This window comes from Osmia lignaria, chromosome 14 (assembly GCF_051020975.1).
Source record: "Osmia lignaria lignaria isolate PbOS001 chromosome 14, iyOsmLign1, whole genome shotgun sequence".
In the NCBI taxonomy this organism is placed as follows: domain Eukaryota; kingdom Metazoa; phylum Arthropoda; class Insecta; order Hymenoptera; family Megachilidae; genus Osmia; species Osmia lignaria.
Window position 1 is genome coordinate 8,332,670 of NC_135045.1, and position 25,479 is coordinate 8,358,148.

Consider the following 25,479-nt stretch of genomic DNA (forward strand, 5'->3'; position numbering starts at 1 on the left):
GTTCCCTACCTCCCTCTCTCTGCTTGAACATTATTATTCGTATATGGGGAAGGAGATGTTCTAACTCGTTCGTCTTACAATATAATTATACGTTACATTTTTTTTTCGCAAAAATGATTACGTCATAAATCTCGTATAATCGAGTACCACTTAACAGAATCGTCGATCGAGTGGATCGATTCAAAGAGGATCGTCAAATGGTTCGTAGACGCGGAAGAAGTATTCCACGGATATTTAACGATCTTCTCGCATCCTTATTCGTCACATATTTCACCGGATCGTTTCATCCTCGTCATAAAACTTTATCGACCGTGAAAATAACATTCTATCCATGGCAAGGTGTGCCAAGTGACATTCTCCAAGTTTTAACGACCGTCACGCGCCTCCGTATCTGTCACTCGAAACCTACCCTTAATTCTTTTTTTGATTTGATTCCTTCAACTTCCTCTCCATCAATGAAACGAACTTATCTCGTTCCAAATTTTATCATCCAGAGAAATATTTTCGAAGGACTATGAAGTAAGGATCTCTACTCGACTCCAAGATCGAGAGCAAAAACATCCGAGATCCTCGTTTCTCTCGGAATAAAAATGTAAAATGTCCTTCAATCTCCATTTTGAATCAAGCAACTTCGCATCCGGTTCCATGGCGAGCGCGAGAAACGTTCAGACGATCCAAGTTTCGGTCGAGAGAAGTAATTTTTCTCTTAAACACCATGCTAAAGTTGAAAGTTTGAACGTTGAGACGGGAAGACAAGTTCGACTATCGTCCTCGTGTTCCGGAAGAATAGGATATTCCCGACGAAAACTCGGGAACGAGATGTTTGTTATAGAGGAACTTTTAGCTAATCGCGACTACGACGGCTCGAGGAAATAAGACTGGAATTCGCTCGAACAACGGGTGAGAATTTCCTTTTGTACACGTGCTATTGCCTCGATGGAGACAAGTTTTCAACAACTGCCAATCGGATCTCAAGAAATTACACTGACGATGGTCAACCATTGTCGCTAACGTTCCTTCAAATGAGCAGAGACAATTTGCAGCTTCTTAAAATTTTAATCAAATCGATTTTATATTCTTAGAAAATATAAAAATTGTTGAAACTTGATAGACCTTACCTTACAAACTACACGTTCTGATACACTCAACTGGATCGTTCCATTTGAACAAACATCCAAGGCAGGAAGAAGATAAAAATTAAGATTCGCTTATCAAAGCATCTTCAAACTATTCCAATTACAACTTTCTTGGGATGCAAAGCGAGTGCAGCGAAGCAATTAAACGCTCCGCCAGTAAATCGATGATTTTTCTCGGTAATTTGAGCGGCGTGGTCTCGTGAATTTCCCAGGCCACGGTTGGTATGCAAGACACCGCGAAGATCTGGGCAAACTCTAAACCCAAGTTTTCATTAGAACGCTACCTACCGCCTATCTCAATCCTCGTTCTACCCCATAACGTAATCGTATTTTAACAAAATCCTGTTACCAGCCGAGAAGAGAGCGAGGCAAACAGCCGTGCCAACCATTCCATTTTATTTAAACTACACCCATTCATTGTACGATGCCTCAGAGACATTTATGAATAAAATTCATACTAATAATTCACTCTTGAAATACTTTTTCCAGACAAAATGATAAAATCTCGAGGGAAAGAAAAGGTAAGAAAATGAAGTAAGGGGTGCCTTGACAGAAACCCTCGCGAGGAAAAACGGCGGACCATGAAGAAACAGATATCACCGTCTCTGTAATTACAATAGATTGTTCCCTGTACGATAATTGTCCATGGAATGGGATACGACGGGCCCGTGTTCCTCAGTCGACGTTCACTTACGATTATTAGATTTTTTTAGACCCTCCCTGTTGCGTAAATGGCAGCGTTGAACGTATACGATCAGCCATGATACACGCGGTGCTGTCTGGTTCCTTGGCAATTTGTTCGATGAATGTGTTTATAAATTAAGAATGCCTAGAATGCCGCTTCTTTGCGAGTCGAATGTGTTACGTGTTCGCTTAGGCGTTTGCGGAACAAAGACTTTAGATATAATTAGCGATTATATTGAACATACAGAGAAATTTGTCTATAGTGGAAGGATGGGTTAACTCATCTTCTACTTAAAATTTTTTTTTTGACTTGATGAAACATACTTTAAATTCTGTACACAGTTCAGCACTTCAGACTCGCATATAACAACACGTTAATTATGAATCAAAATGATCCTACATCAGTCTATCTCGTCAGTTCAATAATGTCCATCTGTCGAGGGTTAATTATGAAAGTTGATTCCTGTTATCTCCTATTTACCTGTTTATCAATTTCTGTCCATTCAAATGAATTCCCTGATGAAGTATCACTTATTCCAATTTAAATAAGTAGACGATAAAATGTTGCAATAACATTCGATCAGGGTCAATTTCGAATTTCAAAATCCACCGAAATGTCGAAATTCTTCTAGACGAAATAATTTATTAACATCTATCTAATCGAATTTCAGCGTTCGATTCGTTTCGAAAATACGAGAACGACGAGTAGAAACCTAACTCAGGCCTTCACGATGATTGATTCCCATGAACGACAGATATGTACGTCGAAGCCTTTAACTTTCACCCGCCAGAGAAATGCCATGATTTACGAACTCTGCCGAGAGATATCGACTTTTTGGCTCTTTTAGTGGATGGGGTAAAACTTTATTGCTTTTCAAGGGACGAGGAAAAAAGCACGCGACTGTCCACAAAGGGTACGGTGAAAGTTTGCGTCAGGTTAGAAGAAAGAAAGAAAAAAACCGATCCTAAGGATAGAGGTGAAACCGTAAAAAGGGCTGGTGGAAAGCGACGACCTTGTGAAAGTCGTACAACCATGGTGAAATTTCGCTTATTGTTAATAAGCTGACAAAATTTCTACTGCCTTCTATGAACACATTGCACAGGACGTTAAAATAAGAGTTCTGGATTTTAAGGAAGGGTAGTAAGAAAAGTTCATTGGACCACCTTGACCAGATAAGAGTTAAATATATCAGAAAAGATCTTAAATAGAATCAACACGTAACGTTTTCTAAAATAAAGAGAAGTGAGTCACTTCTTCTTTGCTCGAAGAAGTCATCCACATCCCCAACAATCTTAAACGATTAACGAGACCAAGCAGAATCTCGATGTTCGCGGACGTAAAGAAAAGATTGCGTGGGTATATCTCTCGTATCATACGCATGGTTCCATGGAGATTTTACCTTGAAGAGCAACCGAAAATAACCGTGAAACAGAGTGTGATTTGAGGTCGCTGCTCTCTCGCTGTTGGTATATAAGAAGATGCTTTTTTATCCGAGGAGGGCCGAGCAGCGTGAATCTACGGTGACATTTAGAATCGTCCAGGCTCTCGTCCCGAGGATTTGACTGGGTATGATGGCTTCGGCACGCGACAAAACTGGGTACACACTGTTGAAACCACTGCCACACCATGGTCGTCGTATGACCATAAAATAAACGTTTGGGGTAGCGCAGGCGGAGGCCAAACCTGACGGCGCATAAACACTTATATAACAGCAATTAAACTGCTTTTAAGGCCCCATAAAACTGCAGTTTCAATAATCTCGGTGACAACACTCGATTCTGACCTGGCTCAGACTTCTACCAGGCCTTCGGAAGCGGCTCTTCCCTTCCCGTTGACGACCTTGAACACTATCACCTCTAAGATTACCCCTAATTCTCATTTTCGAAACCCTGTTGACATAATTCCCTATTTTAGAACGATAGAAGGGGTGAGAAGAGTTTCAAATTGATCCAAAAGCTTATGAAACGATAATTCCAAAGAGAAAATTCATTTTCCAGCTAAAACGCTACGTTTTTTCCAGAACGAGCCTTTCATCGGCTACCTGGCGGATCCAATGGCAGAAAGCCTTCCGACAAAGACGGGATAGGTGTAAAATAGAGAAGAGAGAAAGAGAGAGAGAATAGTGAGGGAGCAGCGAAAGGCGGGTGGAAACGAGCTAGAGGCCAGGTAGGGGATGCCATGGAACGATGAAATGGGATAATACGGGACGCTGCAGGACGCGGCAGCCATCATCGAATGCTAATGAGGGGTTGGCGGCTTTTGGGGCGGAAGATTCAGTCCGTGCAGTGGCGCACTGTTGCCAGAGAAACGGTCTGATTATAAATTATACATTATCTCGTACTAGCCCTGTGTACACACTGAAATCCAACTAGACGTACGCAGGCTACCCGCGGCACAAACCATCAAAATGCAGAACGTTTAAGGGACCAAGGGATAGATTAAAAAGATCGCGCAAGGGTTGCTGTGGTATTATCGCGCGGTCAGGTAGGAAAAGTCGCTTCACCCCCTTTTGCACATCCTTGGATGATTGTTCACCCCTTTCAGTAGAAGAGGCAAAGTACCTTTTTGATTGGATGACAAGTTGTATTTTAATCGCCAAGGGTTAATGTTTTTTTTTTTCTTCTAACGTACTTACAACGATCAAGAAGGTATTATTTTGTACAATATATACGCGAATCTTTCGTATAAGGAAAAAAAAACGAAATGCAACTTGTAATTTGAAGGATTTTACTGTTACTGACCCTCTTTGTTACGGTTACGGGGTAAACGTTTCTCGGAAGAGCACCGCACCACAGCGAGGGTTAATCAAAGGGTGGAGAAGAAGCAGTGAACAGCTCGAACAGTACCGACTGCTCTGAGTAAGCCAACAAGAATGTTTGCCTGGTGTACTGTTGCCGGCAGATCGAACTGTTTATATATTATACATTATCTCGTGATAGCCGAGCGTACACAAAACCAGGCTAGACGTTTACCGGCCACTGAACTCTGTCGCGAGAGCTCCAAAACATTATGTGCCAACAGAGCAACAAGAATTAAACTAACGAATGAAAAATGTTATGACATTTTTGTGTGTCCCGTTTTTATACACAGTGTGACAAAAAAGATTAATCCTCGGACAACGGAAGTCTTTCCTACCTCAATTTTACTTCTTTAGATACTATATTTCCGATGTTTAAAGATTTTACATCTAGAAATTTGAGTGTTTAATTTTGGACGATAGACTTCTGTATACTTTTCGTAAGGCTGGGTCATAACTGACTCATCCACGGTCGTTCCTGGGTTAATAGAGCTATTATCATGCTCCAAACTGTATCAAAAACTTTATCGTTTGCTTAGAATTTATCACGTTTATTATTGAAACAATCGAAAGTTACTTGTATTCTTATTTGACTTATACTATCGACATTTTCTGCTTTCTGTTTTGTAATTGAGGTAGACAGAGAGTTAAATTAGATATTCTACGAGGTGTGCAGAAACATGGTCCACCAACAGTACGAGTAATAGAAATAATATAAATTAGATTGGTGCAAAATTTAGTCGCAGTTCAAACGAATTCTTGGTCAGAGAAACGATCTGGTGGAGCCATCAGCAGTCCGCCGATCCCTGACCTCAAAATGCAGTATACGTTCACATATCGCCAGTGAAAGATTAAATACACGTAATATCTCCTTCAAGTTAATTCTGTGTTATAAAATGGACCAGTTTCTTTCTTAATTTTACGTGACCGCATATTTTGTTTCTTGGTTGAAGGATGAGACATGTCGAAGGTTCTCCTTGACGCTTTTGTACATTTCATAAATTCTATTGTGACAAGAATTCGATATAAAATTCTGATACATGCGTATAATTTAGACTGTAAATGTTAGATTGGTCCATGATGTAGGTACGTCTGCATAGAGTGGTCATTAATCGTTAACACTATTAATTCGACAAAGCTGAAGTAAACTCAGATGATGATAAATTGGCGCAACTAATAAAGATTCTGTCACAAAATGCATTCTCAAAGCCACCGAGTCGCCAATCCCAATTCTAAACTCGAAAGCGCAGTACGTTCACGTACTGGCGATAGATTACGGCCATAGACACGGCGACGGATATTGCATCGAGTGGAAGAAAAAGAGCGAAGCGCTTGTGTTGAATTCAAAGTGCTATTCTTATATTATTACTTTATTGCGAATGAGACTGTGAGCGACCAAGAATTTCAGCTCGACGTTTCCCGATATATTAAAATTTGGGAGAATATTAACACTTTAATGGCACCTATCTCGCGTCATTATTCTTTACCTTATTTTTATCTGCTCAATCAAATACTAATTGCAATTTAATAGCGCATGTCAAAAGAAACTTGCAAACATGATTATATTAATAATCTCTGATCGAATAAGACGAGGAACGAGTAAGATTGTAAGTATGATTGATCCTACGGCAAGTGTGGTAGTCAAAGATGCAACGATGAATTATGTTGTATGCAAATGCAAATTGGGAATTTTAAAAATGTGGAAGTAAACGATAATACCACCTAAAATTGACGAATAGGAATAAAATGAAGATAAGGAAGAATTGCGATTACAAGCGATTATCGTTACACATACGATCAATTTCTGCAACGAAACAGACCGGTTGAAGAAATGGCGAGACTTTGTGCATCGCGATTATTCATGCAAAAGAGATCGAGAGAAAAAAGAAAATAAACGAGGAACGAGAGACATGCATTATGCATCGCGCGTCCGGGGCTAACGTTGATTCGCGTACATAACTTCAATTGCAATTAGTCAAACATCCTGGAGGTCTCTGTACAACGTTCCCACAGGTATTTCGGCTGACGCACCCCAACTTCCAAATGCATTAACGTCACGTCTCTTTCGCGCATGGACGTATCGTCCTCGTTGACGGTACCAGAAAAGCGACGCATCCGACAGAAGGCAACTTGAAACCTGCTTATACAATCGTGTTTATAAAACATGAGCAAATTCGTTTGTGATATTGATACGCGAATCATTAAGAACGTGAGCCACTCGTTAAATCTTTTATTCCAACACTTCCGCCTTATGATAATCGCGATTTGATTAGCAGAGCTCATTGTCAGTACACAATTTATCTCTATCTTATTTTGATGCTCTTTAGAACAATTTATGTTCCATTATTAATCGATGTTAAATCGATATCTTGATAGCCATAGGAATTGAAATTATCAATCATTTTACTTATTTCAATTAGAATGCTCGCAAGCAATAACGTCGACGGTGTTTAATTCCGACAAAATTGGAGGCGATTCAGCAATTGGTTAACAGTACTCGTTGTACACTGGCGACTTCCTGCGGCAATCACGGTATCCTTATTTGAAATTATGATTAGTCTAATGTAAATAAAGCATCGCGATAAGTCCGACGGCAGAAGTTTTACTTTCACCTAAACGCTATTTACTCCGTCATTGTGGGGCCTGTAATAGGCCGTATAAAAGATAGTCACGGGGATAATTTGTGGCCAACATTATCACGGCGACGACAGGTGTAGTTAGCCGTATACATGTCCTTCTTGCATGCGCGACCAACATAAACGAATGGGGAACCGAGTTGGTAGCACGTGTTACCGGCACCAAGATTCGAGTAAACGACCCCTACATGTTGCCCTTGACTTTTCTTTGACACACTTTTAAAAACCCCCCGTACTAACTATACTCGTTAAGAATCCATTTTTTAACGCCATAATAAATTCGCGAACAGCGCCATCTCAAAGGAGCGTGAAGTACCGTATGATCGAGGCGATCACACGTGGGACAAGCGCATAGGTTAGCTGGGGAACAACTGTTGGCTGAAATTGTAAGTAAAATTTAACAATGCATACGCGCACAGTGTTTTTATCGTTGAACTCCCTTCGAGCTTGTTCTAAAACTCGTCTCTTCGTTGAATCTTGCGTACTTTGCGAGAAAATATATATAACCTACAATCTTACGAAACCGTTCAGCTTAATGACCACTATTTCCGATAAGGAAACGTGTCGCGAGGTTGTTTGTAAAATTGTAAATTCGGTTAGAAGCCAGAAAAAAGTGGTAACCGTCTTGTACGTTTACGTACGTTTCGTGAATGAAACGCTCTCGTGCGTCGAAAAATATGGCAGCCACATGTGGCAGCGGCCACAGATTCATCCTGCCTTGTTTTACCTCCTCGACCGTTTCAAAGGAACGATCTTTAACATTCCATTGAATGTTCACATACTCTTTATCTCGTGATGCGGATAATTTCAAAGTAAGGAAAATTCAAATGAAAATGGTTTCGTTTCGGAATCGGACAGAAAAGCCTCGTCTTCAATATTAAGAGGAAATAAAAAATATATTTCCAGCAAAGATGTTTTAGCGAATAGCGAGAAACGATAGCAACAGTAAGAGATGGTACTCACCGCACACGACTCTGTCGAACGGGCTCATCCAATCTGAAAGCAAAAATAAAAACCAACTGTAATTAAGAACAGAGGGAAAGAGAGCATCAAATCGATCCGATAGGAAAATTATCTAGCGTTTCAACCGAACCGTGAAAAAGCATGCACTTCAGATAAAACTACCCACCACAAACACAGGCACGGTAGAATGTTGTACGAAAGAGAAGGAAGGAGAGAGATAAAGAAAGATGGAGAGTCAAGCAGACAGAGAGGGAGCCGCGTGTAAGCGAAACTTATTCCAACGGATACGCAATTAGAAAGTAGGAAATTCGCAGCAACTCGACACGCAAAGCTCCTCTCCCTGTAACTTCGCCTGCTAGAAACGAGGATTAGAGGAACGATCGTGAACGGTCGACCGTATCGGGCTTAATCCCATGTTCCTTCTTCCCGTCCTTTTCTCTGTTTGTCTCTTCGTCGATTAAACAGAAATGTAGCTGGATTAGGCCGACGTCGATTCGTGCTAGGTGACACAAGGTCCGATCGAAAGAACGCGAATGAACTGTTTCGTAAGCCCGAGGAAACTGTTTGGTAGAGAAGTTCTGATCGCGAGAACTAATCAACGACTATTCGTTGTTCGATCGCTGAGACGCCATCCAACCGCGGCTTGGAATTCATCCCAATAAATCTTTTGCATTACATTCTGACAACTATCGCCGAGGCAACTGGCGTGTTCCCTTCGTTCTCGCCTCATAAAGTTATTCTTATGCACTCGTAAAGCAGATAAGGACTTTATTGAATCACGAATAGACACTTCTTGCGAACGTTGCCCGATAAGACTCGCAGCGCCACGGCGGATAAAAAAACAGACATCTCTGTCTGCTACTTCTTTGTCGATCTCGTGGTAACTATTGATACAGGGGATGACGTTAATAAAAACTGACGGGAGCTGTGAATTACAGTGAAGCACGTGTTGAGAAAATTCACTCCCTGCTTTGTATTGCTATGATTTATTCGTCGGTTTGTTACTATTGACGCTACGCGTGGCCATTTTGCGAGCGCGGCGCGACGGTCGTCTATAAGTCGAAAAAGCGTGAGCGTCGGAAGTGCTCGACGAAGATGGCTTCTGATCTATCACTGGTCTAATTCCAAATGTAAAAAATGAAATAATTTACCTCTGATAATTAATGAATCAATTTGTCGACTGAGTATGTCCAAAAAGGAAGTATCTTTAATTCGAACAGCTCAGTTAATAATAGTCAAATGGTTAACAGCAAGCCGAAATTCTGTTGAAAACCCGTCAATCTGTTCTGATCGTAATTTACAGCACGAATAACTCGTAATTATAATGCGCATCTTACTCTCCTCGTTTTGTGCTGATGAAAAAAATGCATGAAAGCTTAATGTGGTACAAAAGAAAACGTTATTACACGGCGTTGATAACGGAACAGGCTTCAGATAATAATTTGCATACCGAATGTTTACAACTCCATCTGAGTATGTATCCAATCCTCGTAATATAGGGAGTGTTCAGGTCTGAGGAAATTTTGTCAACTAACACGCGACAATATTTAATAAAGCAGAAGTGATTTTAGAATGTCGTTAATCGCAACAAAGCAATTGAAGCCAGGTGGCATCAACGACCGCTAACTCGAGAAACTTAAATAATCCTAAGGCAATATTAATGACTATCGTAGCATTACTGTCGACTATGATTGTTTAATGTTTCTTACAGAATTCAAGATGGCGTAATTATTCTAAGTCCATTCAAAGAAAAAAGTAAGTTTGCTAAGTGAAGGCAAGCTTTTACGTTAAGGGCAAGTGTCTAGGTTGCAGAGTATTAGGGACAGGACTCAATTTAACGTTATCCGATTTACTATAAAACCTGAGAATGATATTGAAACGTATGGACAGATTTTACAGTACTTAGGATCAGTGTTATTTCCGTCGAAACCTTGAACAGTTTTCATTAAATTCTTCTCGGAAGACAAAAGAGGTATCTCGCGAAAATTTATTCCACTTGTTTCACACGAATCATCGCGTCAACATACACAAAAAACAATGCAAACCGATGTATATTGGCCGGCTTTTAAAAATACACGATAGCTATTCATGCGCCGTCACCACGACGAAACAGAACAACGAGAAGAGAAGGTTAGGTCTTGCTTGTCCGTCGCAAATACATGCGTTAAAACTCCGTCGGGCACTTTGTTCGCGCTAATACGTCGGACAAAGGCTCTTGAACAAGCTATATACGCGAAATACATTATAGCGGAACATGGAGAATAGGTTGGTCGCTGAACCGACGAGACGCGACGTCTCGGGCCTGCGAAACCGACTCGAAGCGACACTATTGTTTCCGGCAAATTGGAAATGGACATGAATTTTTTACTGTCATGTTTTTGTTGTTAAGACGATAATTAACAAATAGAACTGTTTTGTATGTAAATCAATACGTGTGCCACAAAATTAGCTTGCTTTTTATGCAGCAGAAAAATACGTTTCAGTCACAGACGTTATTATCGAAGTTTACTAAACTTGAATCGACCGATAGATTCGTTTTTATATTGCGGATACGTTAATTATGCTGTTACAATTAATCAACTACAACTGTTGATCAGGTACAAATTGCACTCATCGCACAGATAAGAAACTATAATTGATGTCGTAAGAATCCTTGATAAATCTTTATAAGCTCGAAAGGAACTAGATCAATTGGTGTATTCATAATGAGAGTTTCCATATTAATGTATCGTAACAATTGGTTTATGACAGTATTACGTATATACAGTCAGAACCGACGGTGCTTTTAGTAAGCATTTTACGAAGGTACAACAATGGTTCACCGCTACTCTATATAGTGCCCCCTGCAGAAAGAATAACTATAAACACGTGTACCGTAGGTCAATTTTCATCTACTCTTCAACATCCATGGGATAGACCATCATTGCTAATCCCTTATGGACTAGTTCTATGTTTCTCAGCGTTTTCCTATCGAAACGGTAGTAGAAAAACTGTGTGTAACTGGATAATAGACACAGCAAGTATGTTAATGCTAAAAGAGAAAGGAACAAGGGGTCTCTATGTTCAGATAAAGCTCGTATTTCGTGATACCCGATAAAGTCGGTACTATAACGATCGATTTTCACGAAACAATAAATCCGTATCCAAATCGAGCGTAATTTATTACTCGATACGACCATCGTTGTACTTGTAAATTCGCGACATAGTGTTCAACAATAACAATGCACACATACAGTAACATACAGAATTCAGTGATTTGACGATCATGCAACAGCACAGACGCAGACGTTATCGTTATCTCTAGAGCGCATTATTAAGAATAACAAGTGACGCTAAGTCATTAACGCGTGTCGATAGCATAACATAACGAGCAAGATGATGATGTGCCGAATAGGCAATTTCACTGTCTCGATAACGTAATTCTGTTATTGATTCCACATTGTTTCTTCTTACACACGGCCAATTTAACGCCATATTGAATACAAACGATAGCAGCCACAAATCGACGGATCTATCTTAATCCAGCTTCACTTATCGTCGCTCTGCATCATCCGCTGATAAAGAGGAAATGTTAAATAGCCATAACACGATCGTGCGAAACATAATTAACTCCTGGACGCCATCAGGAATTACTAGTCTAATCTTTATATTGTGCCCAAACGTTTGCCCGTTAAAGAATATTTGACTTTGTTCATCGGAGCAGAACATCATCAATCTACTTGCTTACCGAACCGATTCGAGATTGGAATAGCTACACAAGGTCTGACCCTTATTAGAGGAGCATGCTTCGTTGAACAATAGGCAAATAAAAAGCAAGAAACATGGAATGCAAGAACATAAAAATTGAACTTACCGGTAATAGACATCCATGGATATCGTGGTATGTCCGAAATGCCGGGTTGCCCGGTGGTGGGTTGTTGGCAGGACGTCAAAGGATCAACAACGGCCGATGCTGCAGCAGCCTGATGATAGAACTGTGCTGCGGCGGCCATGGACGCGGACGCAGCCGATACGGCTGACGAGGCGGACGCGGAGGAGACCAAGCTACCAGGTGTAGCGCCGTTCTGATGATGATGACCGAGAGTGTAATTGACCATAGGGTCCGCGGACGTGGGTGCAACATTTCCAGTGAGACTGGCGGTGTAACGACAAGATTTGTCGCCTGCGGTTGCGGCGTCTACAGCCGCGGCCGCGGCCAACGCGGCACTCGAAGCCGCGGTCGAACCAAAGCCTGGTACCATGCTAGACGTGGCACCAAAGGCTGCGGCCGCGACCGCTTGCTGTTGCTGATGATGATGATGCGCCGCTGCCGCGGATACGTAAGGATACATGCTCGATGTGGTGCGTGCCGCCGGTGAGGTGGATGCCGAACTTCCTGAATGTTGCGGACTCGAACCCGTCGGGCTTGGCGAATTGTGCTGTTGCGCGTAATTCACTGCCGCGGCCGCGACTGCAGCCGCGGATAAACTGGACTCTAGACTGGCGGTGGCCGGACTTGTCGTGCACGCCTGAATCGTGCCGGGATTCGCGCTCGAGAACAACTGTTGATGATGAAACTGTTGGTGGTACTTAGGTAGCATACTATCGATTATGAATTTCGAACTCATATCGACTGCCGCCCGTGCCGATTTCGGACTCGATGCCGAAGACACGCCCGGACACGGAGACCCGGGTCCAGTGTCTCAACACCGACACCGTGCCGGCGAATCGGCCAGCAGCTGCTGCTTCATCGTTTGCGCACTTTGTTTCCGCAGTAATCACACCGTTTTTTCTTTATCTCTTATCACAAAAATATATGCCTCGATCCCCCGTCTGATACACGGCGATCTTTTTTTTCGTCACACCCAACTACACGCACTCGATTTATTGTTCCATCAATTTGATTGAACTTCTTCCTTTTCTCGTTACGTCCTCAAGTATTCCCGTTTTCTTTCACTTTTGCGTTCTCCTTCTTCTCTCCTCCTCCGGCTGTCTTTCTACCTTCCCTTCTTTATCCGTTACCTTTGATCCCCACTTTGATCGTCACTTACGCAACTTTACACATTATCACAGAAACGATAACGGACGCGAACGGTCGAGGATGGATGCTCCGTTTAATATAGACGGAAGATCGCGGTTACCGAAGAGTTCGCGACGGCAAACGGGTAAACACACCGGAACGACTTCAAATCATTCGGTTTCTCTTCGGTGGTAGACACGTCAGATCATCGTGTTGTCGATCACACCGGGGATAAGTATCCAACGAACAGGTATGGTTTTCGGCCCGACGTTACGATTCCTTTATGGTAATTACGATTCCTTCCACATCGGGACGACCAGCGACAATAAAGCAGCGGGTCTTTCGTTGGTCGGGCCCACCCAGCTGATCCAACACAGCGGTCCCAGCGAGGAAATTGGGCTGCGACGGCGAACGAGGCGACGGCACAAGGAGAGAGAAGAGAAGAGAAGAGCGTGGCCCCTGTCAGGTGTTAGAAGCCGTTTCTTGCGTACTTCTCGGATAGTCGACGAATCCTTTATGGGCCATGCATGAAGGTACTATAGCCCCCTATCCCGAACGCCGCGTACTACAACCCACGGCCAGCTAAATGTAACCCCTTACAATAATGGCGCCGCTTGTCTCTCCGTTCTGTTCCCCCCTCTCTTCTGCGATTCTCGAGCGCGCTGGGGTACCAGCTGGTAAACAGAGCCGACCAATCGCGCCGCTCCCTTATCTGAGGTGGACCAATAGCGCGCCGCCTAGGCGCGCCAAGATGAATGGCTCTCTCTCTCCACACCGACTCTACTCACTCTGATCTTCACTGCTGCCTATACTTCCAGTTCTCTCTCTTGTTTCTTTTCAGCTGCTGCCGTCTCTCGTCCGCTCTCGCTCCACTGCTTCACGTTCTCGCACTCCGTCCATACCATGCTTTTCTCTCGTCGCGTCGGTTCTGTTCAGCTCTGCTCTGCTGTATTCTGTACGTTCTCTCTTGTCAGTGCAGTCCTGCTCGCCACGTTGCCTTATACCCCTGTACGCTATCGTGCAGGTTTCAAACGTCTCGCACAATATTTTCTCTTTTTCTTTCTTTCTTTTTTTTCTGTTTCTCTTCACTTCTGTTTTTCTCTAATCTCTACTCCTCTCTTTCTTTGCTGTCGGTCTTTTGCTTCGCTTTCTTCTTCGCCGCTTCGTCTTTTTCGTGCTTTGCTTTACTGCCGGGTCAGCAGTTTTTTGAACATTAGCCTCGCACGCGTTTATCCGTTTTTTCTCCCGGGTTGTTCTCCTTTGTTTTTACGCTTTTCGTTTTCCCTCGCTATTTCATTGCTCTACGTTCAGGCACGTCTCTTTTGGCCAGCGTGTAAACACACACTAGTAGTTTCTTCACTTTGCAATTTTTTATCAATCTTGCTAATCGTATCCTAACTCCTGATTAGTTCAGCCGACGATCTTCGTTCTTTTAGGTCTTTACAAATTTTCTCTTTGCTCTTTTCTTCCCAAACTCGTTCCCTCTTATCTTCCTTCCTTTATTATTTTACCGCCTTTGTTCCGGACCAAGGACTCTCTCTAACCCGTTCCTTTTGACTCGCTTCAAACAATGCCCACTGGAGCAATAGTTCCCGTGACAATATCCCGCGCGTTTTTAAACGAGTCCAACGCCAGACCAAAGTTGATACGTTCGATCAATTCGCAGCTAGGAACCTCCGTGTTACGGGCCGATCTAGAGGGCACTCGAATCGCCTGCTGATTTAGCCGGGATCGCGTAAGCGTTTCCCCGTGCCTCTTCCCGTTTCCGCGAGGAATATGCAAGCGAAACTGGCGCGTTTCGCCAGTGTCGTCTGCTCGACTCTTCGAAACCACTGAACTCGTCCCAGTCGGGATAGCGGCAGCATTCCTGCGTTCTCAGAGTGGTGGCATCACGATGGGGCACGAAACGACTCGCGGGGCCAGGGGAAGGGGTGTAGACTAGTCGCGGCCAAAGGAACCGAGGAGGGAGTATTCTCGCGGAGGGTGGAAAGGTGCAGGGGAAGAAAAAAAAAACAGTTCTCAATCGTAAAATTGCTAACAGTGAACAAAAAAAGCCTATCATATCTATGCTTCTTTACCGAAGCTTTTCTTCGATTAATCGCGTTTCTTTTTTCCATTTTATGTTCGCAGCAAGCACGAACTTGGGTTTAAATATAACGTGGCTTGTTTGTTTTCGTGTCCAGACTCAATGCCAAGAGGTAAACGGCAGTTGCTATTGTACGTGGTAATTTTTGCTGACGTAACGCGATCTTTACGAAAGACTTTAACGACCAGAAAACGAGTTTTGAATAATTTTGATGATTCATTCGTCAATTCTTAAACGAGTAATTAATTAATCGATTGGTAAGAATTATTAGCTACACGTACTCACCTTGGGTGCCATTTTTCGCTCCTGAAACAGAACATAAATAATAAATTAATTAGATGTATTTCGAAGGGACAGCTTTTATACATGAATGCATATTCATACTCTTCGTTCAAAATAAAATTTGCAATTCGTTCGATCCCCCATTACTAATTATCCCTGTCCTAACTCTAAATTCCACGTTGTCGGCATGGATGCTCGAGAAATTGAGAAAGGAAACAAGGGATGAGCAGGCGTGGTTTTTTAGGTATTTCAAAGCAGAATATGGAAGATGTGTGGTACCATTAAACTCTAAACCTAATCTATGAAGATGAATGTTCTAGTTGGTGGGAGGACTAATGGCGAAGACTAGCAGAGTTGGGACATGTATTGGAACCGCTCGATCCTTTAAGACACCGCCTATTTTGATGATATCTAGCAACTGGACGTACAAAAAGAAGAATACTGCGCCGCCTTTGTTGTTGGGACGGGGCTCGATAGATCGAACGATACAGAAAACGACCTAAACAACAACGGGTGGTTATACTCCTTTCCATACCTTTGGAATAAATGTATAGAGTAAAATAAAAGATTAAAAAATGTACGATGTGGTAATTATTATTTCCTTTCCAAAAATAATAATTTTTAACAAAAAATTGAAGGAGCAATAACACACTTGATATAGAAACAAAAATCCCAAGTTACAAGTAATATCCTCCAATCCCACAATTAATCCCACAATTAATTAATCTCGACTACCGGCGATCCAACGACCTCATAATTACCTGAACATACGATCAGTGCCAGGTCAAAAGTGTCGCCAACGTTGTATCCGAATTCATTCAGTACCCTAGAGGAGATCATCCAATTATACGAATGATGGCGATGCTGTCGGACAAGACACAGAGGCTGCTTGTCTCTACAACAAAATTATGCCTGCCTGTCGACCATCACAGGATGTAAATTGCAACGGTGACACAAACAGTTAGACAAACAAAGACACAAAACGTGTAAGCTGGTGTGTCTGCCTACGAGGAAAGATGCGTCGCGGATAAAAAGGTGGTCCGGTTCTTCTGGAACCTCAAGCGTGTCACGGAATTCTCGAAGCGAGATTCTCGTTCAACGGTCGGGCTCGGAAAAAATATTCAGGGGGGAACGAATAGAAGGGAAGAGAAATTGGGCGGTGGTCCTGCTGATAGCTCGGGGTGCACCAGGGGTGACGCCCTCACAATCGGAACAGAGACACCTAGCGCGCCATCTTCGTGGAGATTAAGGGAATTCTCGAACCGTGTAGCCGTACCGGCATGCTTTGCGTCCGATCCTGGAATTTAACCATGGCGGGCAAGAATTCTGCAGGTTAAGTCGAATAATATTCCTCATCGATTCGTGAATCAAGAAACATCCTTATGTTCTTTGATCCTAATTTGTAATGTTATTGCGAAAGATTGCTTCAGACATTGTCACGATGGATTAAGACGCCATGATTTATGAAAAATGTTTCATCTTGAAACCTGACTTAAAACTCGCAAGATAGTCAGTAAAACTGGCATAAAACAAATTTCGTTTGTGTCTTCAACCTTTCGACTTTAATAAATTTTATTCATAACCCATTATCACCTCTTATTTGATTTATTAAACGTCATCTTGAATGTGCTTATTAATAAATTACGACTTAAGCTGTGAATTGATTGTTGAGTGCCATTTACAGTAAATCAAAGTAGGTCTGCCGCAACCTTAACCGGTTACGAATTAATTTGAAGGTGAAAAATAATTGTAAAATTGTTGCAAACGATTAGAATGATAATACGTTGAAAGCTCGGTTGACATTTATTACGATTAATATTTGTTCGAATGCAACGTTATAGGGAATACACAACGAGATACGTTAACGCGAACGATTAACAGATAATAACTATGAATAAAATCTTTTACCTTGATTATGTAAATATTCCATAACGTGTCACTTTTTTCTTTTTTCTTATGTGCCTTATCTGATCCATGTACAGCTTACATGTTATTTAATTGTCGTATACGCACCGCTAATTAAACGGACAATTAAATTGCTCAGCGATGGATCACGTACTAAGGTCACGGTCCGTTTTGTCCGTGACTGTTTTACCGACTCGTTTTGTCTATCGCGAAATCCGTTTTACCTATCGAGAGGTATTCGCAGGCTTCGTGGGTATTTTACCTACAACCCCATTTTTCCGGTCCATCGCGGAAACCCGTTCGATGCACCGGAAAATAATTACATATCGCGTGGATTCTTTGCGAGTTCCGCGTGGAAAATAAACAAAGGATCGCGTGAAGGTATTTGCAACGAAGCGGCACTTATTAAAAATGGAAGGTGAGCGTCGTGTACAGCGTACAATAAAATGTTAATAGCACTAAAACTATGCAGAGATTCCAGTTTTTCCTGAATACATACATTTTATGTTGAACTTGCAGTATTATGTATGCGTTTCGCATGTTTTATTTAAATGGTGCTCACTCTTGGAACTGATATTTTGTTATCAACTCTTATCTTAACGAAGAACTTTCTATAATCAACAGGCCTGTAAAATAGTTTAAATTATAGTAACCACTAGGTTTTTGATTTTATCCTGTGATATGATTGTATCAAATGTAAATGTTTGTATTTTTATTATAGCGTGAATAAAATGTGAAATAAAATATTGTTATCATTTCCTTTAATCGAAGTTGTTCAGGAAATTAAACATTTTCTCGCTAAAGATCAAGATACGCTTGAAAAATTAATACCAAAAAAAGGACATGCTTAACGTTAACACGTTTTACGAGGGCGATTTACCCGGTCGCAGATGTGCAGAGAACTCGGTTTTCACCGACAATCTCTCGTTTCGGTCACGATAAACCGAAGCACCGCAATCGAAGGGAGGAAAAAGAGTGAGGATGAGGTGGTGGAGAAAGATCGGCCCTAAAACGCCGACGAGGCACAGATAAGAGGCGATCCAGTGACGTTCTTTCTGGATTACCGATTCCCTCGAGTGGAGGAATCCGTAGGAGGTGCAAAGTTTGTGTTCAACTTTCGTCGAAGACACACATGCTGTTGAACTTTCTAAGTAAGTAATAAACCACAATATTAATTTTAATAATTGGGTATCCCTCATTTCCGTTTGTGTATTGATTTTAGTTACGCGTCATACGCATATATACAACATAACTATTTAAAGGGTTAATCGTGTACCCAATTATCTTTTTGTTCAAATTCTCACAGACTTCCTCGTAGAAAAATGTAACGTAATTTGTTAAACAAACCTCGCACTGTAAAAGGTGCACGAACACCATCGAGGCTAAAGTGTAGCCCGTACTTAGGACGCATGGCCTGTCATTACAAGCAATTTTATTAGCGCTTCCGAGAAAGTACGGTGAAACCGTGATGCACGAATACGATGATTATGGTGTACTACAGGATGATTGGTCGATCAATTCTCGGAACGTACTAACACTGCCTGGCTTGGATAATAACAGTTTTCCGCTGTTCTATCGAGAAATATCAACCGTGAATGATTGGTTTGACCAGACGAGTAAAAACCGCGTCTCTGGTCGGTTGAATAATAAAACGTAAGAAATACAAAGGAACAGGTGATACCTAAACTTTCACTGAATAAAATTGATAATTTCTATTAAATTTTACCTACTTCTCAATTATATTTCCCGCGGCGTTCACGTGTTGCTTGCACGCATGCGCTCGCAATGCATCATGGTCCCCGCTGAATTCATCGACGCATGCGCACTACACCATTACGCGAACCAGCGCTACCGAATTTGAATCAGTTCCACGTTTCTACGAGATTTCTGTCGAAAGAAAAGTGTGATATTCAGCAAACGGTGAACTGCCAAGCACGTGACAGTCTGACACGACGCGTAGTGACGTAACGACGTGGTGGAAGGTCCGGAACGCGGGACGACAAGTGTGGCGAGACAGTGACAGTCCCGCGAACGGGGCGGGCCACTTAACGACATTAGCAGAGAAGGAAAGGGAGAATGAACTGGATAGGGAAAGACAGAGCGAACGGACTTGTGACTCGATGCGTTTTACTGCTGCTTTACGACGGTTTATTGCGCCATCAAAACATAAAATGTGCCCGGTCGGGAAACGTGCACACGCGTGGGTACACCCCCACTTTACTTTTACCGCTGACTGCCGGTTAAACCGGCCAACATTTCCCGATTTCTTGCTCCGCAGAACGTTCCGGTTCGCCCCCTCCGATCTTCTTTTTCCTTCCTTACCTCCTTTGCCTGTTCTGCCGACTAACTTACCGGGACTTTGTTCTATCTACCCTTGTTATCTGTTTACAACCCCATGCCATCGTCCCTTAGGATTTTATGTTTCTTTTCTGAAGCATCGTTTTATCGATGGTTCTAACAGCAAATCTTTATTAAATAGAGAATAAGTCGTAAGAGGTTAAAAGGTGATAAGCAATAGTTACTGAAATACACATATATACAGTGGGACAAAAAAGTATTGGCATACCTAATTTTCTGGTAATAACTTTATGGAAAGGAATGGCGCAAACACCAACATCAACGTCCAATCGAAAGGGTTAAAGCTACTTTGAATCTTGGATTTGATTCCCACCAAGTTGAAGGTAGAATGAAACGGAACTGGTCGAAGGAACTTTTATCTGAGAAAATGGCGATCCTCGGCCAGGTCGTGCGCCATTACAGCGTTTTGTCTGGCGAAGAGAAAGAGAAAGGCGGACGCTTGCATTCCGAAGCTGGACGATTTGCATTTGCAGCGCGATAGCCGGGCATGGGTAGATCAAGACAGCGGCGAGACTTTCGGAAACGAGAACGCGTGTTATTGGGAAATTTACAAGGACACGGTGTCCGTAAATTGAACGACCGCGAGCCGCAAATTTTATTAATCGTGCAAAGGTGGGCCGCCTCCGGTTCTCTTTCTACCCAGCTCTCTGCCGATCGCGATTTCTCAGTTTGCATTTTTCGACTTCGTTCCCCAATAACGTATGATATCGTCGGCGGGGTGGTTACTAATGTCCTTGGGTTTTCTTGTTCGCGATTCAGCTCTTTTCTGAGATATAAAATGTTCTTGGGACGAGGGATAAACTGTATCTTGACTTTAGGGCTTTCGAAATTTTGATTTTTTAATTCTATCTAGATTTGGATTAGAATCTTGTAAAATTTAGTGTAATCGCGATAAGAAAGGGATGTGACCTTTTCAGACGAATTACAGTTTATAAAGTTCGATTAAAAGTTCGTCACAAATCAGCTTCAATCAAATTTAGCTAAAACAGAGAGGCAATCGAAATACTGAAACACCCTAACAATGTCAACAGGGAGAGGAAAGGCAAGGCAAGGCAATCAAAATATCAATACGAAAAGTCATAATAGCTATGATCGCTGAAACTTGCGAAAACCTTGTAACCTTGGAACCTTGCTGCGATACAGTGGCGTCATCTGACGAGGGGTGGACGAACGCTGGTTTCTCCCTTGTTTGGGGAGCATCGCACACCCCTCTGCACAACCGACCGATCAGAGAAGGACCGATTGGCAAACCCTCCCTTACCCCTATAACCCCGGATGCTTCCTACGGTTTTCCAGGATACCTTCAGAGATACATAGTTCCCCGAAATCACGCCAGAGCGATCGCACTAGGAAAATGCAACGGTAGAACATTGCACAGCGTGAAACTTTTGCATTAAACAATGACAAGATCCACTGTTCCATTGTGTACACTATATATTGTTACTGACTAGGCTATTTTATAATAAAAACGAGACTCGAAGGTAATAGATTACACGGGAGCTTGGGAAAGTAAAGTTTATGTAGTTTAAACAGCATTATTATTGTGCTAGTAATCAAATAAAAGCTTAAATTCAAAGATTAGTAATTAATTTTTCAATATGTTTAACTACAGTATCCATTTTCACTGCGACAGTCAAGCTGTTAGTTTAAACATGTGTTACTACACATGTCGACTTTACATGTGGTAGTCAACGTGTTAACCCTTCAATTGATATAAAACGAATCGTTCCACCGTCAGATTGTTTCACGCACAGAAACTGTATAGTTTAAGGATATCCCTGTCGTTTTTGATTTATTTGAAATCTCGAGGTGGCAAGAAAACAAAAGGCAGGAAGTAGAAGCCGGGGGGAAGAGGAGCGTAGCGCGTGACATCTTTCGCTGGTCCACCGAAACAGCGTGGAACCGATCGTTCAGCAATGCAGGCCGACACACGGTGGCGAAACGTTCATAAAATTTTAACTGCTTAATAAAAATGTTACGAGCCACTGTCTCACGCAAAGAATTACCGTTGAAAGTCGGCTTGTCTCGTCTCGTTTTTCACAGCGTATCCGGCCGGCACTATTCAAAATCACTATTTTCGAGGATCTCTTTCGGTCCTGCACTCAGGAACTAAAGAAATAATGTCAATCACAAGTGAAAATCCTTTCGTTTACGATATGGTGCCCTTTAATCCGTCTTAATTTATTTCTGTAGAGATAAATTTTCAAAAAAGTTGTGACAACATTTCCAGGATTATAAAATCCTCGATAAGATCATAAAAAAAATTGTCATGATTTATGTACATCGGGTGAAGTGACCTTCTCTGCCGAAAATAAATATGTCAATGGGTAATATTGGAAAAAGAACGAAAGGCAAGTTTAGGGTAAGGTTGAACGAAAAAAGACGGCCGACCCATGCAAGGGTTGCGTGGTTGGCCTTGGAGGGTCGTTTGCACTGTTCTTGACCGCACGTAGTGGCCACCGTGGACCCGTGGTCCTTCGAGGAATGCATGAATCTCGGCAGCTAACTGCATTATACTCATTGTGCACATGGCATAGAGGTTCTCCTTCGTCCGAACGTTTTAACCGCATGCTTCCTCGCTTAAAAACCTTGGGACCTTTGCCATGCTTCTACTCGGTCTGCTTAAAAATCTCGAAAGATTCTTAGTAGCTAGTGTATTGTGTACACAAGACCAATTAAATAAATTTATAGATTAAGTGGAAAATGGGATGATTATAATTTTGAAATGTCCATTATTACAATTATGGCCAAGGGCCATTTTTAAAATTGAAGCAAATATTTCGCGCAAAAATTCGATTAAGAGAGAGAATGGACGAATCGATTCCCGGGTAAGAGAACAAGGAAGAAAAGGGCGAAGAAGGTTGGAATAAGGCGTTGGAACGCGGCGTGCCGAGGAAAGAATGCGACGAACGGACGTTACCAGGCTGAAGCGTGCATTCGGTGGCCGTTATCGCGGCAGAGTTACGGCCGATCGATAAGGTTAAGAACCCCCGTCGGATTTACGATGTCGCTCAGAGGATGATCGCCCCGCGATTGCACGGCCTTGTGTCGTAAAGCGACGATGACGCGGCTCTACTTACGCGTTTGCACGCATATGGAACACCACGACATATGGAACCGACTCTCGCACTAGATAACCACTGCTAGGAAATCCTACCGATTTACGGCCGGAAAAGATGTCTCCACAGACTCAAACTCCCTGACTTCAGTCCTTACCTGTCGTGACATTTTGCAATTCTTTACTTAAACAATTCCTTCGCTGGATTGATAGAAATCAACATTTCATTTCATAAATAAAGAAAAATAACCCGAAGCCACAATATTTCAATCTTTCATAAAAAAAAGAAGAAAAAAATTTTATCGCTTTTGCGTCACCCTGTACTTTCTCCCCTGTCCAGTTTCACTCATCGGTTGGAAAATAACATCGACAATTAACAAGAACTCTTCGCAATCAAACTTCCATTCCCAGAACCTCTTGAGCTACCATTATCGACGCTTACCCGGTCGAGCAATTAATAATCTCCACGAAATGAAGAAAAAAAGACCATGATACATATCGTAAAGAACACTTCGGTGCATTAACGGCGCCATTAAACTTCTGAAATTTACGCGTCTCGATCGATGTCGTCTCACTTTTTGTTAAACAACAAAAAAGAAAAGAAGACACGAAGTTACAACGATCCGAAAAAGATATACGGAAAGGACAGAAGAAGAAGAAAGGAAGAAGACGAGGCTCAGACGGCACGGCGTTATTTGCAAAATTGAAAGCTTATCAGTAATCGCGGGCCTGAGAGCAAAAATTCAGCCGTGATTACGGTGCCACGGCGAATAAACATCGACGGAAGAGAGAAAATAAGTTCTACCCGTAGAAATGCAGCATGGTAGAACGCTGGAGGGGATAGGATCGCGTTTGGATAAGCGTGGTACGCGTTGCACAGGCCGGGAATCCTTAATACGAGCCCGTAATATCGCGGGAACGAAAATCGACCGGTCGACGTTGCAACATTCGAATGATAATCATGACGGGATTTCTTATCCTCTCTACTCTGTCTTTTACTCCGCCCGTCTCTCTTCCTCTTTCGCTTTCCAATCGCCGATTTCGTGGGAAGAAATAAAAATGAGAGCGTGAACTGTGAATGGAGAACATTGGTGTAACTGGTTGCGTGGGTGGAGCGTGAATGTTTATTTAATTTTTGTTTATACTGGCCACTATCAGGGAACCCATGACATTGTATATTAAATTAAACATTTAGCATACCAAACCGCGTACTTATAAAAATACCATATGTAAAAAAAAAAAAAAAAGGATGCTATCCTCTTCATGGAAGAGGAACCCAACAGAAGAAAACTAGAAAACTAGAGAGACCGATCGACCTAATCTCCGGCAACCGATAAAAACAGAAAGCGGCCCAGAGCGGGTCTCGTAGATTCCGCGCGAATTCAACCAACGTGGAGGGAGGTTGAAAAATCGCAAGGGTGACGAAGCGAGAAGAAGAAGAAGAAGCTACACCGAAAAGAAAAGAGAGAGAGGGTGAATGAAGAGAAAGGAAGATGGTTGGTAAGGGGTGGAGAGCAGTTCGGAAAAGGATATAAAAGGAAATATATGGTAATGCGAGCAGGGTGGAAGCCTCCCTCCATAGGGGGTTGCACGAGCAAGATAGGGGTTCGAATCGCTCGACGGGGGTTGGGCGTGGTGGCTAACGCACCCTCCGCCCTCCTTTCTACCCTTCCTTTTCCTCCTCGTCTGCTTCCGTCCCCTACTCCTCTATCTCTCTCTTTATCGCTCTCTTTCTCTGTCGAGATTCTCCGGCAAGAAGAACGAACGGAGTTGTGCCAGCACGTCGGTCGATACTTTGGGGCCGCGTGCCCGACTATCGTCGCGACGCTGGAATTCCGCGCTTGTCATGGCCGCCCTTAGTACCCTAGTACCTACGTCTGGCTACTCGGCTACGCTCTACGACATCCAGGATCATGGCCAAATCATTGGGAAGAAGCGAATAATCGTTGGTGAGTCTGTTTGATTCAAAATTTTTTTTGAAAATGGAATTGTGTCACAGAGTGTTGATGATTTGATTTTTTTGTTGTTGAGGAGATACTTGGGGCGATAAAGTGGATGTTTACTGTGTGTTGCGATAAGGGTGAATGTTGAAACTTGTAGTTTATGTCTTTTACAAGGGTAGGTTTAGTATGTCTGTGAAAAAATAACCATATCTGAGAATACTCTCAAATCAATAACATGAATTTATTACTCGACTTCCTTTGGTATTTTTATAATTGAAATTCTAGCTCTTCTATTAATCATCATTAATTCTTTTAACTATAATGTTCCAAATAAGTTGTTTCCTCGACTACAAATCAGACTTTCATCGCCCTTATCTTTGCTGGAATTAAAATCTCTCTTAGAGGTAGCAATCTAACATGATTTTTAATCTTACCGAGCTCGTTTGCTTTCGAACAAAGATACGAAGTTTCCAAGGAGAAGGAAATGATGTTATGAATATGAATGAGAAAGCTTATATTCTCTTCGTCACCAGTTTTAATACCCTGCCTGCTGGTGGGTCCTTCGATCGACTCTGACACGTTTTAATGCGTTCAATTACGCCGAACAGCTTTCTCGAAACGTTCAGAACGT

General features: G+C 42.3%; 2 protein-coding genes across 3 annotated transcripts in view; both read right to left on the bottom strand.

Moving 5' to 3' along the window:
* The window catches only part of LOC117605530 (homeobox protein abdominal-A homolog), a 41,025-nt gene extending 25,996 nt beyond the window's left edge, over positions 1 to 15,029 (bottom strand). Inside the window, exons 1-2 of one of the 2 annotated variants that reach the window (XM_034326953.2) lie at positions 12,071 to 15,029; positions 8,218 to 8,250 (exon numbers count right to left, since the gene is read on the bottom strand). In XM_034326953.2, the coding sequence (XP_034182844.1) occupies positions 8,218 to 8,250; positions 12,071 to 12,824 (787 nt within the window). In that variant the 5' untranslated portion in view covers positions 12,825 to 15,029. The remainder of the gene's footprint in view (positions 1 to 8,217; positions 8,251 to 12,070) is intronic. The other variant, XM_034326954.2, reaches the window with a different exon arrangement.
* Positions 1 to 25,479, bottom strand: part of LOC117605535 (uncharacterized) — a 199,635-nt gene that overhangs the window by 42,987 nt on the left and 131,169 nt on the right. The window contains exon 4 of the mRNA XM_034326974.2: positions 15,588 to 15,608. Within this exon, the coding sequence (XP_034182865.1) occupies positions 15,588 to 15,608 (21 nt within the window). The remainder of the gene's footprint in view (positions 1 to 15,587; positions 15,609 to 25,479) is intronic.